Source organism: Branchiostoma belcheri, unplaced genomic scaffold, assembly GCF_001625305.1.
Source record: "Branchiostoma belcheri isolate BF01 breed outbred unplaced genomic scaffold, Haploidv18h27 scaffold111, whole genome shotgun sequence".
NCBI lineage: Eukaryota > Metazoa > Chordata > Leptocardii > Amphioxiformes > Branchiostomatidae > Branchiostoma > Branchiostoma belcheri.
The window spans coordinates 372,940-389,717 of NW_017802503.1; the positions used below are offsets into that span (position 1 = coordinate 372,940).

The 16,778-nt window shown below is 43.7% G+C and overlaps 2 protein-coding genes across 5 annotated transcripts in view; both read right to left on the reverse strand.

Moving 5' to 3' along the window:
• LOC109487692 (RNA-binding protein 10-like) overlaps nucleotides 1-14,585 on the reverse strand; it is a 24,741-nt gene extending 10,156 nt beyond the window's left edge. Inside the window, exons 1-12 of one of the 4 annotated variants that reach the window (XM_019791741.1) lie at nucleotides 14,447-14,585; nucleotides 10,175-10,244; nucleotides 9,224-9,297; nucleotides 7,077-7,163; nucleotides 6,414-6,474; nucleotides 5,505-5,567; nucleotides 4,604-4,831; nucleotides 4,356-4,389; nucleotides 4,113-4,182; nucleotides 2,693-2,918; nucleotides 1,861-2,021; nucleotides 719-956 (exon numbers count right to left, since the gene is read on the reverse strand). In XM_019791741.1, the coding sequence (XP_019647300.1) occupies nucleotides 719-956; nucleotides 1,861-2,021; nucleotides 2,693-2,918; nucleotides 4,113-4,182; nucleotides 4,356-4,389; nucleotides 4,604-4,831; nucleotides 5,505-5,567; nucleotides 6,414-6,474; nucleotides 7,077-7,163; nucleotides 9,224-9,297; nucleotides 10,175-10,244; nucleotides 14,447-14,485 (1,351 nt within the window). In that variant the 5' untranslated portion in view covers nucleotides 14,486-14,585. Of the gene's footprint in view, nucleotides 1-718; nucleotides 981-1,824; nucleotides 2,022-2,692; nucleotides 2,919-4,112; nucleotides 4,183-4,355; nucleotides 4,390-4,603; nucleotides 4,832-5,504; nucleotides 5,568-6,413; nucleotides 6,475-7,076; nucleotides 7,164-9,223; nucleotides 9,298-10,174; nucleotides 10,245-14,446 lie in introns of all 4 variants that reach the window. The other 3 variants (XM_019791733.1, XM_019791724.1, XM_019791749.1) reach the window with 3 other exon arrangements.
• A 328-nt stretch (nucleotides 14,586-14,913) lies between these two features.
• Nucleotides 14,914-16,600, reverse strand: LOC109487415 (negative elongation factor E-like). Its single transcript, XM_019791408.1, has 3 exons — nucleotides 16,472-16,600; nucleotides 15,761-15,946; nucleotides 14,914-15,142 (listed from the first exon to the last, which is right to left on the reverse strand). Exons 2-3 carry the CDS (start codon nucleotides 15,865-15,867, stop codon nucleotides 14,914-14,916), a joined length of 336 nt encoding a protein of 111 aa, XP_019646967.1. The 5' UTR covers nucleotides 15,868-15,946; nucleotides 16,472-16,600.
• Between the last annotated feature and the right edge of the window lie 178 nt (nucleotides 16,601-16,778).

Here is a 16,778-nt window from a genome sequence, read left to right on the forward strand (position 1 = left end):
AACTCCTCCGAGTCCGGAGGAAATTTAGCCGGGGCGCGGCAGCTCCGCGCCGTCTCCTCCTTGACCGATGTTCCCGGTGCCAACGCCAAAGGGGCATTTCGCTCCCAAGCGGCGGATGTTCCCGGTGCCAACGCCGAGGGGCATTTCGCTCCCAAACGGCGGAATGAGGTTGGAGTTCTTCTCTTTTTCCTCCGAACCTCCAGCTGTAGGAGCGGGGACTTTTCGTTCACCCGACTCCTCTTCCTCCTGTCCGGAGGCATGTGCAGGCACGCCTGTTCTTTTCCACGGCCAGGAATTTTTCCTGACTAGCGTTGGGAAACAGGCCGCTTCTCTTGCCGTTACGACCCGTCTGGTCCTCCGAAAGGCTACCTGAATCGCCCTCGTGGGCAGAAGACTTCGTTTTATCCTTCTTTTGGGCCTAACGCCGAAAGAAAATCCGAAAACATAAGGAGTAGGGAAACGAACGTGCACCCCTCTGCGAACGCACAAGGAAAATGGCGGCGAACATTGTCATTACGTCATGATATCCCGTGATGCTTTGCGATTAAAGCTTTGTACACGTGCGCCACCTAGCGATAAGCATAGGAAATACTGCATAAGGTAAATGATATACCCAAATAGGGAGTGTGCAGGTATAATCAAATATATATAGGTATTGAAAGAAGCAATGTACTGAATCTCTTTGTCATTTCCATTTGTGAAAGAGTCCGGAACTCACGGTAGACAGGGTAACTGGGTTGGTCCAATGAAACCAAGGGGATGGTCAGGGCGGGCATGGCCGGAGTGGTCACCGTGGAGACGGCCGCCTGGCTTGTCGCCGGGGCGACAGTTGCCGTGGAGACCGGGACGGTGGTTGCCACGGCGGCAGCGGTTGTCGCGGCGATGACCTGGGTCGCCACCGCGGCAGGGTCAATGACCTGCTGGTACTGAGCTACCTGCTGTGACCACTGCTGCGCCTGTAAGATTCCAGGTGCCCACAGCTGTCAGTATACAGCTGTGTCAGTCACTAGTTCCATACAGGATAACATAGGCAACAAAGGATTCATATTCTCTATTGTTCTAAATATGGTACCATAAAAAAAGGACAATGACAATGAAATTCTGACAAAAATAGGAGTACTACGGTATTTGATTCAACCTTTCAATGGCCAAAAAAATGTTTCTTATAAATCTGTCCCGTGAAAATTTTCAGGAAGGCCATATTACTTTACAAAACAAACACTTACAGGAAGAAGGAGAGGAAAAGGGAGAAACTACAAAGTAAAAGTACACTATAAGAAGTTTTCCACTATCTTGCTATGTCTACTAAGGTGAAAGCTTAAAGCTTGAAGGAACTCACTGCACTGAAGGTACTGGAAGTTGTGGAGGAAAGATGTAGTGACATGATCAAAGGTTCTAAACAAGTGAGAGTTACAAAGAATAGGCTGATTTATATTCTGTCACTTAATGACCACTACTACAGCTAAATTATTACTTCTATATGCTTTCTGTGGTACAAGCAAGAAGTGGGTATACTTTGTATACTTGTTTCTCATTCAAGGGGTACCAAAAAAAATTGCACATATCCAATTGCAAAAATTTCACATACTTCATAAAGAAATTGGCAACAAATTTCAAAGACAACAAATACACAACGAAATCAGACTTGACAAGCACTAAAAGGGAAAAACACATTGAATTTTACTCAGGTTTACAACACCAAAAAGAGAAACTTTATCCAAAGAGAAAAAGACGAGAGCCAAACTTAAACTTAAAGGAGTTTCCACACCAGAAGAGGACGCAGACAAGCCGTTGAATGGAAGCAAGCGTAAGGAATTAACCCACCTGTCGCCCGAGCTCTTGTGCTGTCATTTCACCCACCTGCAATGCCAGTCTCTCCTCCGTGGTGAGCTCGCTCAGCTTCTGCTGCTGCTGCATCTGCGTCACGATCTGCTGCTGGATGATCTGCTGCTGCTTCTGGAACTGCTGCGCCGCCTGCACCTGTTCCAGGGCAGTCTGCGCAGCACCCGTGCCTCCTGCAGCTGGGGAATACATTACAGGGTTCCATAAATGATTTCATCAGGTTGATTAATAATTGAATAGCAAAGTTCTTTATTCACAACTAGTCTTGTTTAAAAAGAGCTCCTTTCCTTGAACAAGTGGTTTAAAGAACTTTACTATCTAAAGTACAGAGTTCCTTCAGCTCACTTGTTATCCAGGACTACTATTGGCTTTAGTTAATATCTTCCCCCAACCGCAACATTTACTATATATCTGTGGGCATCTCTTGCCAATCTGACTGATATAGTTTGCATCAGTACAGCCCGTTAGTCATGTCACATTCCTGTTCTAAACCACCTGAAATCTTCAATAATGAAATATTTGTGCTGCAATATGAAGAAAACATTGCCATTGGGCATCGTCAAGTGTCTGCCTCCGTAAATTACGTGGCCACAGTTTTTGCCCAGACGTGCCCCACAAACAACCTATCTTGCTTCTACACCCTGGTAATGCAGTGCTTGCTACAAAATTTTGCAGTTAAGATGCCCCATTTTCCATTGGGAAATGTTAACTGAGAAGTCCCTTCTGTATTTTGTATATGCCCTGGGTTGAATCTAGGCCTGGACCTGAGCGTGGGTTTAGGTACACAGTACTAGCAGTGCGTTCTGCTGACATGCTGCTAGAGCGTGTGGAAGCTACACGTTAGACTCACCAGCAGCGGCCTGAGCTGCAGCTGCTGCCAGCTGCTGGTACTGGGCCAGGTCAATGCCCTGCTGCTGGTAGTACGCAGCGTAGTCCCCGCTCTGGAAGTACGCCGCATAGTCCGCTGGGTCCTGGGGGAACTGCCCGTCCTGGGCGGCGGCGGCCGCCGCAAACGCCTGCTGTCCCTGCTCTGTACTGTACTGCTGCTGTGTCTGGTCCCATGATTGGTCGGTCCCCTAGAGTAGTGAAGAGACAGATGTCTTCATTGGCCAAACTTAGTTCCACCCTTCAACAATTCTTAAAACCTCATGAAAAAAATTTAACGGCTCTCAGTGGCAAATGTTGACACATTGGCGTACCAAATCTGTAGTGTGTTTTTGCCACACAGAAAGATTAGCCGAAGAGGCTTGGTGGGCGTCACTCCACCGTACAGGTGGGGAAGTCGTGTAAAGTGCCATCACCAAGGGCATAACGTTGGGCCATGGTATCAAATCTGGGACCTATTGGTTCTGAGTCAAACGCTCTAACCGCTGCACCACAAACACCACTATAAAAAAAATCTTCAAATATAAAACATAATATCTTATGTATTCATGTCTTCAAATTACATCAAAACAGTAATTACATTCTACAACTAAACATAAGTGACTTCATCCTAAGGGAAAAAAAGGGTGTGTGAAGATCAAGCTAATAATGTTGTTCCTGTCAACATTCCCTCTATTTCCAGCACACCTCTAAGTTACATTTAGTGTCAACTTACTCAGTGTTCTTTTGAACTGTAATGCTTTCATCTGGCTCTGAGACAGCTATTCCTGATTTTGTTTTACTGTTTTAATGCATTTGCCATGCGACACATCTGTTTCCTGCTTTTTTGTCATGGGTTGACGTCTTATTTTTACTGCAGGCGTTGGCCATGTAGTTGCACAGGGCACATACACATGCTATTCCCTTTCAAAGCACCGTTGGACGCTGGCGTCTTTTAATAAAGTTAATCTAAAGTCAGGGATTAGGCTGGGATTATGAAACTCGACCGCACTGTAGCGTCTCCAAACAGCTGGGGAAACCATAGAGCTGACATTCCTGATGTAACATGTTCCTCCTAACTATGCAGTCTCAGCAGGCTGCCACATACAGACAAATTTGAAACATCAATAATTATAGACACAGACAACAGGCTTAAAATGCCGCAGTTGGACCAGCTATGAGACTGAGACATCGGTGAAGGTTAGACATCCAGGAAGTAAGATACACCAAAAAAAGTTACTCAAGCAACTGGATATGATTTTGGACAGTCAGACGTTTCAGGTAGCATCCACTACCTTTCGTCAGTAACACTGAAGAGTTGTCAGAAAAGCAGGTTTATAAGCACAAACTATTGACTGATATGCAAATAAGTGAAGACAAATTTATGAGACTGGGAGATTTCTTACCTGTGCTTGTGCCTGCGACCACTGAGCGGCTTCTATTGCAGCCGCGGCAACTCCACTTGGGGCACTACTTCTGCAATAAGGGCAGATATAAACTCATTAGAGACTACCTGGGACACAATGTGTACATCAGATGCCCTATCCTCAGAATCATGAACTGTCACACAATACTTTTAATAGAATGACGGTAACCCAGATAGTGAGTGTGTGTAGTAGTCAACTTCAGAAATACAAATTCAAACTTACCCTGCTTTTCCCTGTTTGGCAAAGGCAACATTCACTGTAAAAGAAACAGAAAAAGTTTAGTAATGTTAGCATAATAAGACCTTGCTCACACAAGACTTTACTGATACTTGACGTAAGCAATTGATCAAAAGTGCCTGGTGAAGGCAACAGTAGTGGTTGAAAATTTGATCTCTGTGTAATCTTTGTGTTGGAATAAAGTTCAACATTTCACTATGATTACTACCAATACAGATGAACTTTCATGCTACCTTGTTTCCCATCGATAGCGAAGGCAGGTCTAACTGCCATAAGCACGTCCATCATCTGTGCAGCCTCCTCCAGCGTGTTCATCTCCACGAAGCAGAATCCCCGCGAGGTGTGCGTCAGCTTGTCCTTGATCAGCCGGATGCTGTGGATGTGGACCGTGGACAGAGCGCCCAGCGTCGACCGGATAGTCTCCTCTGTCGTCAGGGTGTCCAGACCTCGGAAGATCAGAGCTGTAAGAGATGAGAGATTTGATTTATCAAAATTGTAACAATACAATACACGTGGGACACAGGCAGCTGTTGCTAATGTTGTGTCCCACACATAGAAGCAAATACGGGATAGACAATACTCATTTTCACTAGAGTTAAATGAGGAAAGTTGTATAAAGTCCAAGGGGTCCAAAGGGTCCAAGATCAGTGGTGTGTCAGGACTCTTGGTTCCGAGTCTAGCACTATGCCGTTACCCACACAGCCCCACATAAGAGATTTAATGTTATGGTTTGAAAAAACTACAGTATATTTTTCACAATGTTTATGATGGTTACTCATCCAGGAAAATTTTCAGTGCTATCCAGCAACCTTCATGTTAAATGAATAGGATAGAAATACCTGTACGTCTCAGTTACAAGTACACTATAAAACCACAATAAAAACAAGGCAACCATACTCTATATAAATACTATAATTACATTGTTGTAGATAGCCGACGTTACCCCTTACACATACTGCTCTTTAACCTTCTAGGGCAAACCAAAATAGAAATGCTGAGGATGTATGCCAACAATATTGGGGATGGCAGAAACAAATACAACATGTACAGATAAGCCCAAACAATCCTTCACTTCGTTGGTAAAAAGTACATCATTATGTGGTAATGTTTAGCTTCATTATAATAATGACTTACTATTGGATGGCTGTGAGCCCACTTCATTGTACCCCTCTCCCTCCTTCAGTGTCTTTGACGATTCTGTGGGAAAACAAGAGCGTTGTTATTTGCTGTGTGGATACAGTCGGTCGCACCCTCGCACTGCACTGCCATGCTGTGGCTATCTGAGCCCTGGCCACACGGACACTTACCAACAGCTTCTTAACAACAATCCTTATAGGACATGCACTGTGGAAAACAGCTTACATCATCTGTCTTACTGTTCTGCTGTTACTTTACACAGAGGGACCCTCTTAGGCACTCCAAGCACAAGGGAGAGACAGTTAATCCAATGGATAAACTATGTTGGAGTAAAAACTAACCCATAACAAAGGCTTGGAAGGAACACTGTGTATAACCAGCTACACAAAGTGCAGAAAAGCCAATGGCACAAAATATATATACCACTTCTTTTTCCTAGTACCAGTAACTACATGTACATCAAGGATCAAACATACATTTTAACCCCACAAGACCATCTTCAAGCATTAAATAAAGATGTGTGGAATGTATTCCAATGACTTGAAGTTAAGCTTATTAATATGCATATCTCAACAAACTGTTCAACCAAAGTCCACAACATGGTGAACCCTGTTCTAGGTGCATAACCATTTAGATACCAACTGCCTTAGACTTACAGCTTGCTTTATATCTTTACCACAGGACGTTAGACTAAACTGTGTTCCAAGCCGTGCTCTTGAACCACAGCATGGAAGTGCAGCTTCCTCGAACGTGGGAATTAGTAGTACAGGAGAGCCGATCCAAAGACAAGACAACCTGTCGTGTTAGTGCAACAACATGGCATTAGCCACAGAGCTCTAGTCCTTCGTACTTACTCCACAACAGGGGTGTTTTTTGCCGCTATGCTAGCCTAGGGGGAGCACTCACCTTCTCTGGATATGCCACATTTGAAACAGTGGTCTCGGCGCTTGAAGTTGTGCACCCCACACTAAAAGAGATCATTTAACATAACATTTTATGTGTGTGGTTATGCACAACAGTTTATTCCACAGCAGTGGTTTGTCACACCTCAGGAAAAGGGTGGATGTTGTAGTTGTGGGCATGAGGGCTAGACAGGACTGGACTGTCGACTTTGGCAAAGCCAAACTGTTACAATCATCCCTAAATTGTCTGCTAAAATCACCCAATATTCTCAGAGACACACCATTCACACAGTCGATTCCAGTCACTAAGGACTCACTCTTACCACCACATCTTTTTTTTTTCAGGCAGTTACTTTGTGTATCAATCTATCACTCAGAAAACATGTTTACAAACACACAACAGTCATGCAATTCTGATACAACTGTTTACCAATCTCTCCTTGAACATTCATACTAAAACCTGTGCTTTTTCTTAGCCCTAGGTGTCTTCATGAAACAACTTGAAAATTTTAAAATCTAATCCACGAATTCTGGCATCATTTTGAGACTTTTCATGCCCTCTTTTTGCATCCACAACTTTGTAGGAACCAAGGAGAAAGAGATGTGTGTGTAGGGGAAAGGGGGGGCACTTATTGTGTAGTAACAAAGAGATTGTACAGATCCACACCTTACTACACTGCCAGTCCTCTTCCTTTTGAGGCTTGGGTGTGCTGTAGTGCATGTTCACACGCTGGCCACGCAGCATCAGCTGGTGCTGTGAGGGGGAGACAAACGATAACAGTCGTCAGTACAGGCGCGGCGCAACACAGACAACAGCGTAATATGGAAAACCCTTCAACCTTGTGGGGGGACAGTTAGTCATTGGTTTGGAAGAGGGAGCTTCTGGGAGTTCCTCCTGCGAAGAGAACGGGTGAGTGCGGCGGTGTCGGGCCTCATGCCTTCCATGCATTGACGGGTCCGTTTTTTAAGCTGCGTACGAGTACATCTCTCAGGGTAGAAGCGGTGGGAAGCACTTCCATGACAGAGCGGAGGGGAGGGCAGAGCTTGTTTTTATTTACAACTGGCGGTTGGTGGACTGTGTTATCGACAATCACAGTGCTTGGTGCGCTGGACCTCTCAGAGGGTACATGTATGTACAAGGAGACCCCCTCCCTCACAGCTCAGACTTGTCAAGACAGATTTAGAAGGTTCAACCTCAACTGCTTCATCTAGAATTGAATATTTGCTTCTCAGCAAATGCGTCTTGCGTTATTTCGCCTCTTGGTAACAACATATGCAACTTTCCTTATGACTATGTTTTCAGAATCTTCTCTAATGTCCAAAAATAAAGATAGAAGCATTAGCTTGGAATTCCTGTTGTTAAGACTAGATGAAGCAGTTTTGGACAGTTCAAACGTAGCACACGAATCCTGCTCGCATCCCTAACCCCATGACTTGACCACCCAAGCAACTTTATAATAACACCCCTGTTGAAAATGGTAACAGTGAAAGCAGGAATATGGAAACTGTCGCCTCCACAGTGTAACATCTGACCACAGATCATTTTGAAGACTGTTTTGGTGTGTTTGGACTTACTTTTTGATTTTACGTCACAATTAAGCAGCATGCTCCCACCCTTAGATGAACTATAGGCTATAAGCTACTGATTCACCACATAACTAACAAGTACTACAGGCAACCCATAATAGTCTCATCTTACTGCACATCTAGACAGACCTGCAACCAAGTCGTTGGTTCTTATCCAATCAGATTTCAGAATACATTAACATCAAAAATCAATTTTAGTTCTACTTTTAGTAAACTTGCAGATCGGTTCAGAGCAGCAGATATATGTGTTGATAGAGTGTTAAACTTTAAAGGAGCACTGACAGAATTTCATGGATACAGAATAGAAAAATTAGAAAAAAACAAAACAAAATTTGGAGTCAGCTATATTTTTTGTCTCAGCCAAAGAAAGCCTAGCCTGAGTGTCAGCCTTGTTAGCTTTCGTCCGCTACCCAAGGTCCGTTGGCGGGGAGCGGACCTTGGGTAGCGGACGAAAGCTAACAAGGCTGACACTCAGGCTAAAGAAAGCCTGCAATATTTCAAACATAAGTTTGTCTTTACTACTTTGACATATATATATTCAAAGGCTGCATAGCTTTAAAATTACTACTAGCAGTGTCAAACCAAGGACCTTCTTGGACAAACTGTGTCTTACTGTTGTCCATTGCATGGCATGGACATGGACATATTTCTGTAGAAAAGAAAACAGTGCTCCTTTATTGAAGAGGTGTGCAACCATGTCACAATGTGATAGGCTAAGATGTCCATGTTGACAGTTATGAGGAAAGTCTTCTTCAGTCTTTTCTTTTGGCGATGTGTCGGCTTTGTAGTGATACTTCTATCTTTGCATTTATGATATTATCCAGCCAATCACATTGTGACATGAGGTGTGATGTAAGAATGTATGGGTTGCTCAGTACTTGAAATCCCATTCCCCCACCTAGCTAGAGCTTTATAACATATAGACAACAAGCACATGCAGATGAAGCAGACTACACTATGGTTTTAAAAAATAAAACGTCTCCGTAACTGGCTTTTTCCCTTTTGGGGAATTCGTTCCCATTGAATCACAAGTGTGAGAAAGCACACAACGAATGAATGAAAGAAAAGGCCACCAAGAAGCTTGAAGAAATGATATAACGTTTCCATATTTTTTTCTTGTTTTTCTTTTTTCCTGGTGATTCCAGTTTGAACACTACCAATGGAGGCTTGACTTGACTTGGGAAGAGTAGTGGACACTGCAGTAGTGGTGTAAACTTATGACAAAACCTGATTCTGTTCCATCCAGCGAGTTGCGTCCTGCAAGTTTTCAAACTCCACAAAGGCAAAGCCGCGGGAGGCACCTGGGGACAGGCATTCAGAACGTGGGGTGTTAGTGTGGGGTCTTCCAACCCTGCGTATTGCGGACAACACTTGTAAAGGCATGGCAGTGCAGGCACTCTACCGTTTTTCTCTTTCTCCTTCTTTTCCTTACAAATTTTTCAAAATTGTCACTCACTGAAGAGCACTCTAAATCACAAAGAATCATACTACTACTCTAAGATGGATGCCCAGCCCTGATACAAATGTAATGTAAAACACATTTCCCCAGTTAACATACTACTGACATTGTATTTTCTGGATTCTAGCCAAGCACGGTTATAGTAGTAACCCCTAGTGTACCCTTGAACCCAGCAGTCTGTACTTCATGAGCTAGAATTACATGGCCTGATACAATCACCACAGCTTTGGCATAACATAGGGAAAGAGTATACTCACCCTTACTCACTGCTCCAGATGCACAAATAGCTATCACCTTACAAAGAATCATCTTTACCTGTCACATTCGTCAAATATGAAACTGGGCGGAAGCGTGCTCAACATTCTCGCTTTACCTTTTCCGGGGGTGCGGACGTGAGGGGTGAGCGCCGCTATGCTCCCCAAACGTGACAGTCTATCTATGCTTCATTGTCACGGCTCCTTACCACAGTCAAAGTGAACAACAAGGTTACTATTTATGATACTGGTTCATTTAGAAATGTGACCCAATGGTGCCAGTTGTCTTTGACAGAGCATTCCACATGAAACCCATCCCTGTGTCTAAAGTTCCCCCAGACCCAACAACATAGTGCTTTTCAGTGAGTGACTGCCTAGCTGCCTGGCCAATGTTGCCATGATGCCTTTTTTAAAACTCAAGTACAATACGAAACACAGAGAAAGGGGACTGCGTTTGTATCTCACCTGTTTCTTTCCTTTTCATGAGCCTGACTTCCTTCAGGGGTGCACCAAAAGCTTGCAGCTCTAAACGGATCTGGAGAGAAAGAGAACAACAATGACTTAGCAAGTTAGCAGTCACTACTAGTATTACCTCCCGAAAGTAACAGTAATTTGAATTAAGTGTTTTCTCTCAAGGAAAAGATACTGAAACTGAAACAATCTTTCAATCCAAGACCATTCTGCAAAGATAATTGTTAAAACTTAGACAGTCAGAAACACACAACCAAAAATATTAATGTCAAGAGGGTTGTGTATGTGTCAAGAGTGTGTCACGTTGTGTGTCGTAAATAAGTCAACTGTGCCTGCATTCATGTATGAAGTCATGTGAACTTGAGCTTCAACTCGACTAGGACAAACCTTTGGGTCCATGATGGGCTCCTCCACTGGATTTTCCAACTAAAAACATTTACAAGAGTCAGATTATGGCAAAACACCTTTCATTTTCTAACAGTACTGTAGAAATCTATCAGCTATTTCCTACTACAAGAACTACAAAGCAGAGTTTGTCATGCTCCCTTGTAAATTGTACACCATATTTTTCAAGACCAGTCTTTTTTTCTCAAAAGCAACTGATTCTTTTCAAGAACTGTCAAAACATCAAGCAACATTATATTCACTGAAGAACACCTTGAACCAACATTTCTAATGGCAAGGGACTCCACTAAATATGTACACATTCCTCCTGTCACTTCCAAAAGTTAACTGTCTGCTCCTCCCTGCCTTGGTGCTGAACTAAACTGACAGTGAAGAATTGCAATCTTCACACTTGAGTCTCATGGGTGAGGAGAACAGGAAAGCTAGGCACACATTCTAACTCTCTCAGGACCATCCTTTTGCCAACACCTGTCTCCAATCATATCTGCACCTGTCTTTGGAGCTAAACCTAACACACACATTTGTGTGTGTGTATCATACTTCCCATACTTTCTACTGGCTAGAAAGGTTTACCAAAAAAGCCGGACAACTCTAGAAAGGACTCTAGGGAACCATTTCCGGCAGTGAACTAACTAACAATCTTATTCCCTGCGCAAGTTGGCCATCCAGAGACAGTAAGATAAAGACAAGCCTTTTTGATACTAGAAGGAGTGAGAAACGACTGCATGTAAACTCCATCCCCCAGGTGGATCCAGTGCCGCACGTCCATCGCCATGTTTGCCAGGTCTCGCAGTCTTATCCTGTGTGATGGGAAAGAACAGCAGGAAACCAGCAGAGATAGAAGACTGTTTTGTAAACACGATGTACACAGCAACTACCAACAAAAATCGCAGCAAAGACAATTCACAACAGGAACATGAATCGTCAACAAACGAAACTCGAAGAATCGCAGAAAAGACCGACCTTGCGATGAAAGTGGTTGGAAGGCTTAGGAGAGAATGAATGAAGGGGAAACAAACGCAGGATAAACCGAGAACTCTGAGAGAGAGAGAAGTGGAGCGGCGTACGGGTGCAGTGCTACAAACCAGCGCCTGTTGTAACACTGGTGAACCACTAGGGTGCAACACAACCCACCGGGTCAGTCCAAGGGACAGCCCTATAAGGCAGAGTGTCATGGATGCCAAATTAGGCTTGAAGTTCCCAATGGATATCCTCTGTCGGGCCCTGATCACGCAACCACAGGTCCAGTCAGGGAAACTACATACCACCTGTAACACTGGAGGAATTCTGAAACAAGAGTCACTTTATGGCAATCCTCCCACTGTGCGATCAATCCTTAATTACCGACAGGTCAGTCACAAGTATCTGAGGGTAAGGGTTGGGCTTTAACTAGCCTGTAGTTGCTGACAAATAATATCTTCCAAAAGACTCGTTCAGTTGACAATTTAATGACTTTTTTGGTTCCATCACTCGTTTCTTCATGTCCGAGGACAAGATGAGAGCATGAAAAGTGGCGACCGTTGACCGCCGGGTTAAATGCACGGATAAAAATATCTGATACATCTCGATAAATCACGCAGCGGGCACCCCGTAAATACGGGTCTCGATTTTATATATGGACGTGTGTGATTCTGGGGTGACATACTCCGGCGCACCAACTGTCAGCCGTGATTTAGACTTAGCAGATGTCCTGTAGTGTTACCCCTAACAGTCGCCAGTCTAAGCCCCCCCTGCCATATTTATAATTACACTCCTATATATAGCAGCCCTCCGCCAAACGGGGGAAGGGTCGTACCTGATTACCGGACGTGCTGGTGACACGATGTTGTTACCAAGGCGAAGACATGTCCCGCCGGAAGTTGGCATAGCAACCGTTGGCGTGGCAACCACAAAGATGGCGGCCAAAGCTGCCTAATCATAGCCCTTGCCCTTCCCAACAGAGTCAAGTCCGTAAAACAAGGGCAAATCATCGGGGTGGGAGTGGGTATCAAGGTCATGGGTATTTTTAGGGCAGATGAAACAGAAGCTGTGAACACATGTCCTCTGACTGGACCATTCACCAGTACTATAAAACATCACTTAACTGGGCTACAGGCACTGGAGTAAGAGCACCTAAGGTTCTAACAGTAAATGTTCAGAGAGAATACTGTAGTCAACATGTACAAGTTTACATACGTAGGTCGAAATCTCAGTGTAATAATAGGCAGAGGCAAGTGATAGTAGTCATCAATGCACTTGGAAGGCCATTTTTTCCTATGTGGCTTTTACTATGCTCAGTCATCATCGGTACGAGACTGGTGGTGAACCCAAGCCGCGGCCACGAGCTACGGGAACCAACCGCTGCCTTCCCATGCAACCGTGTTCCAGCCTGCTGCCAGGGGCAACCGTTGGGACGCGATAATTTATTTAATGGACTCCTGACAGGCCGGGCTCCACTTGTCAGTGAGTCGTTGAGGTGTGATGTCGTAGATGTGACCCGGGCCGGCCGATAACGTCACTAGTAAACATACCAGACGTCGTCACTTGTAAAATCGCCATGCCGACCCCGGATGGGGGTTAAGTGATGATCTATCACGTACACCTCTCGCCGACTGACGTACAGCGCAATGCTGACCGACATTTTGTGCAGCAAGTTTTCCCGCCGCGCAGAAAATATGGAGGGAGCGCGCGATTTAAATCTGGACAATGTGACAACAATCGCTACCCACCACGTGTATCACAGGGAACGTGGCGCAGACCATTGAAGCCATCCAATGGTTAGTAAGACCACTTTTATCCATTGCCCATAAAATTGACACTAAAATATACAAACTTATACGTCCTTATACTACTATCAAACATTTTACAACCATAATCACAACCGGATAGCTTAGTTACAAGGGATTAACTTCAATTATCAAGGCAGAAAAATATGAGCAGCTCTAGTAGAAATCACAACAGTAGCACCATCAGTAGATATAAACAAGATACTATGGAGTTAAAGATAAGCCTTTTGACAGGGTCCTTTGAGAACTGAATGAACGACAAGTGCAAACTGCATAGCATACTGATACATGCATTCCTATGATACCTGCTATAAAGAGCAAAGGCAAGACTCCTATATTTGGACCTCTGACGTCAAGAAGGGACAGGGCACCTCTCTACGGACCAGATAACATGGAGGCTTCAGCAGAGCAGAAATAGAAAGTCCTCGTAAAATGTTATGAGTAGTGTAAGTGTCAATTGTAACGGAAGTGGTCACAATGTACTGTAACAACAGTCAAATACACTGTCACAACTGTTGAACAGTCAATCAATGACTAATTGCCATAGCTCATCAAGTTGAAAATCTATGAAAAGTTACCATTCTGATGCTGAACATCTCTTGCTTCCAGGCACTTCTAAAGGTGATTGGCAGAGTATTTCAACATTTTAATTGCTATGCAATACCAGTTCTCTGTGCTAGATGGCACTGCTGCGAAGCAGTGACTTGGTGACAACTGCAGTTCCTTTGTGCATTAAAAGATGGCCCAAAGTGTAACTACATATCAGTCAAATAGATTATATTGAGACAGTTGACTCCGAAAACTCCATGTTTTCCAACACCGAAAGATTCAATCCAACTTTTAACAGACAGTTCTCCTTCAGATTTACCTATACAAAACACTAGTACTGGTACCTGCCCGGCCTAAATGCTTAGGCCAGGGCTGGACCCTGCACCTCTTCAATTAGATGACAATAACATTAACAGAAGAGCGCTGACAATGTGTGTATGTGATGTATACTGTGTCAGTGAGTGATACTGTGTTTGTGGGGGCAAGTCCCTGTGTGACCGAAGATAAACTACTGTAACTTAGTGTAAGTCAAAGGCCCCAATCTTACCTCATCTTCGTCCACCGACTGTGGCAGCCCCCTCAGCATGATGATCTTGCTGGGCTTCTCACTGGCCGACGTCGGGGGACCTCGGGAGTCACGGTCTCGCTGGTCGTAATCTCGCTCAAAGTTTCTTTGGTCGTATCGCTGACGGTCCTGAAACACAACAACACCTTTGAATAATGGCCATTTTATAATTGTTAATATAGGATACTTACATTTTGATTGGTCATTTGTACCATACTCATCAGTGATAAAATTTCTTTTTAGACTTTTTTTACAATTCTAGCTCCCAGTGTCTGTTCTTCAGATGCAGATGCTGAATTCCACAAGATACACAATCATGACTATGCAACCAGTGTAATATAGCCAGTTGCCATCACGCCATGTACCTGCCAAGCTGGTATGTTATGCCAAAGGGCAGTTATACAGGCTATACAGAGTGCAAAGTACCAAACAGAGTGCAAAGAAAATTATCATGTGTGCACTCTAACCTCATATCTATCGTTTCTCTCCCTGTCCCTGTCCCGTTCCCTGTTGTAGTCCCGCTCCCGATCCCACTCCCTGTTCTCCCTGTTCGGGGCGCGCCGGTAGTCGTAGTCACCTCCCTGGTCCCGGTAACGTTCCCGGTCCCACTCTGCACCGCGGTCCCGGTTCGTGAAGTCACCGTAGCGGCCCTCTCTCCTGTCCCGCCTTCTCTCATCCCTACAAAATAAACAAATGATAATTAATGTTAATATTACTATTATTAACTCTATTAGTAAAAAAACAACAGTGCCTTACTTACTACTCTTCCTGGAGTCATGTACATTAAAATTACATCATACTACGGTATAGTAAATACAACATGACAATTCTAACGTCATTACTTTAATAATTACAATATAGATAGACAACACTACAACTTGTACTAGTACGATATAACAACTACACAATAATTACTTCATGTGTACTTAATTGTAACTACATGTATACATGGTCTCATGATTCAGTCTACAAGTTGTATTCAAGTACAAATGGAACCACTGGTATGATTTGAGTCTGAGCTAACACCTTCTTTGTAAAATTTGCTAATGACTCTTTCAAGTCTTTGATTGCTACTATACATGGTCTCACACTTCAGTTTACATTGTATTCAAGTGCAAATGACCCCAGACTAGTACGATATGAGCGAACGTTTTCTTTGCAAAGATTATGGACTCCCTAGACTATCACGCACTTGTTCAATGTTGTCTTTACACTGGATTTTAAACAAATGACTATGGTAACGATTTGATTTATATTATCTTCACAGAACAATGTTTTGTAAAGTAAACTCTTTACCGGTCAGTTCCATAGTAGTAGTCGTCTTTCGCCGCTTCGAAATTGTCCTCCTCTTCGAAGTGATTTCGACTGGAGCCACCACGACTGTTGTTGTTGTACCTGGCCATTCTTCCTTACGGTGAAGTTTACACAGCTTCTACTTTCTAGTGACTGCCTAAAGGCTAAACTACAGCAATCTACTGAACCCTGAAAAGGAGCAAAACAACATAAAAGTTAGTCACATACAATTACATACATCATCAGAGTATCAGAAATTCTTCAAATCACAAGATACTTACAGAACCCTTATCAAAGTATGCGCGTGATCTATATGCTTGTTTATGTTACCACATTCCTTTAGTTCTTCAAGAGGCTTACCACGGTACAACAAAAATAGAGGAAGCAAATTATTTCAGTCAGTAATACTAAATTTAGATTGTCAAAGGAACAATACTTTCTCACGTTTCTCAAGATTTTGATGACACAGATTTAGACAAAGGTTTCAAGCTGAAGATAGGTATGAAAACACCACATATAAGTACACTTCCTCGGTAAATCTCTTCAAGAAACAACAACGCCCCCACAAGCCAAGCCAAGCTTGCTGAGCAAACCAAAATATCTCGTCCGATTTCTCCGGATCAACCACCAAAACGGCGGTTTCTCGAGGATTCCCTGACAACTTCCTACTTCTGTGGGGCCTTCGATCATCAAAGATTGTCCTTACCTACTCACTAGGCCCCAGCTGAGGTAAATTGTTGCAAAATTGGACGATTTTTGCTGCCACTTTCGCGGGAAAACACACCAGTCCCAAAATGGCGGCTTCGGCAATGATTTACCTCAGTCCCCGATGTCCATTTCCCGGGAGCCTTTGCGCATCTCCCATCAGCCACCGGGATTCAAGATGGCTGCGCCCTTGTGGTGACAGATATTTTGCGATTTTCCTACTATTACTCCAATCTATACCCGTAGATTCATTCTAACAATTACCTGAATTGGAGGATTGATACTTCTGTATGTTGTAGGCGCAGTCCCGGCCAAA

What these genes read in the sequence shown, in the direction of transcription:
- LOC109487415 (XM_019791408.1), bottom strand. Translation starts at nt 15,867, where the DNA reads ATGGCCAGGTACAACAACAACAGTCGTGGTGGCTCCAGTCGAAATCAC. An exon ending in TACTACTATGGAACTGACCG is followed by an intron (nt 15,143 to 15,760) that starts GTAAAGAGTTTA and finishes TTTATTTTGTAG; the next exon opens with GGATGAGAGAAGGCGGGACA.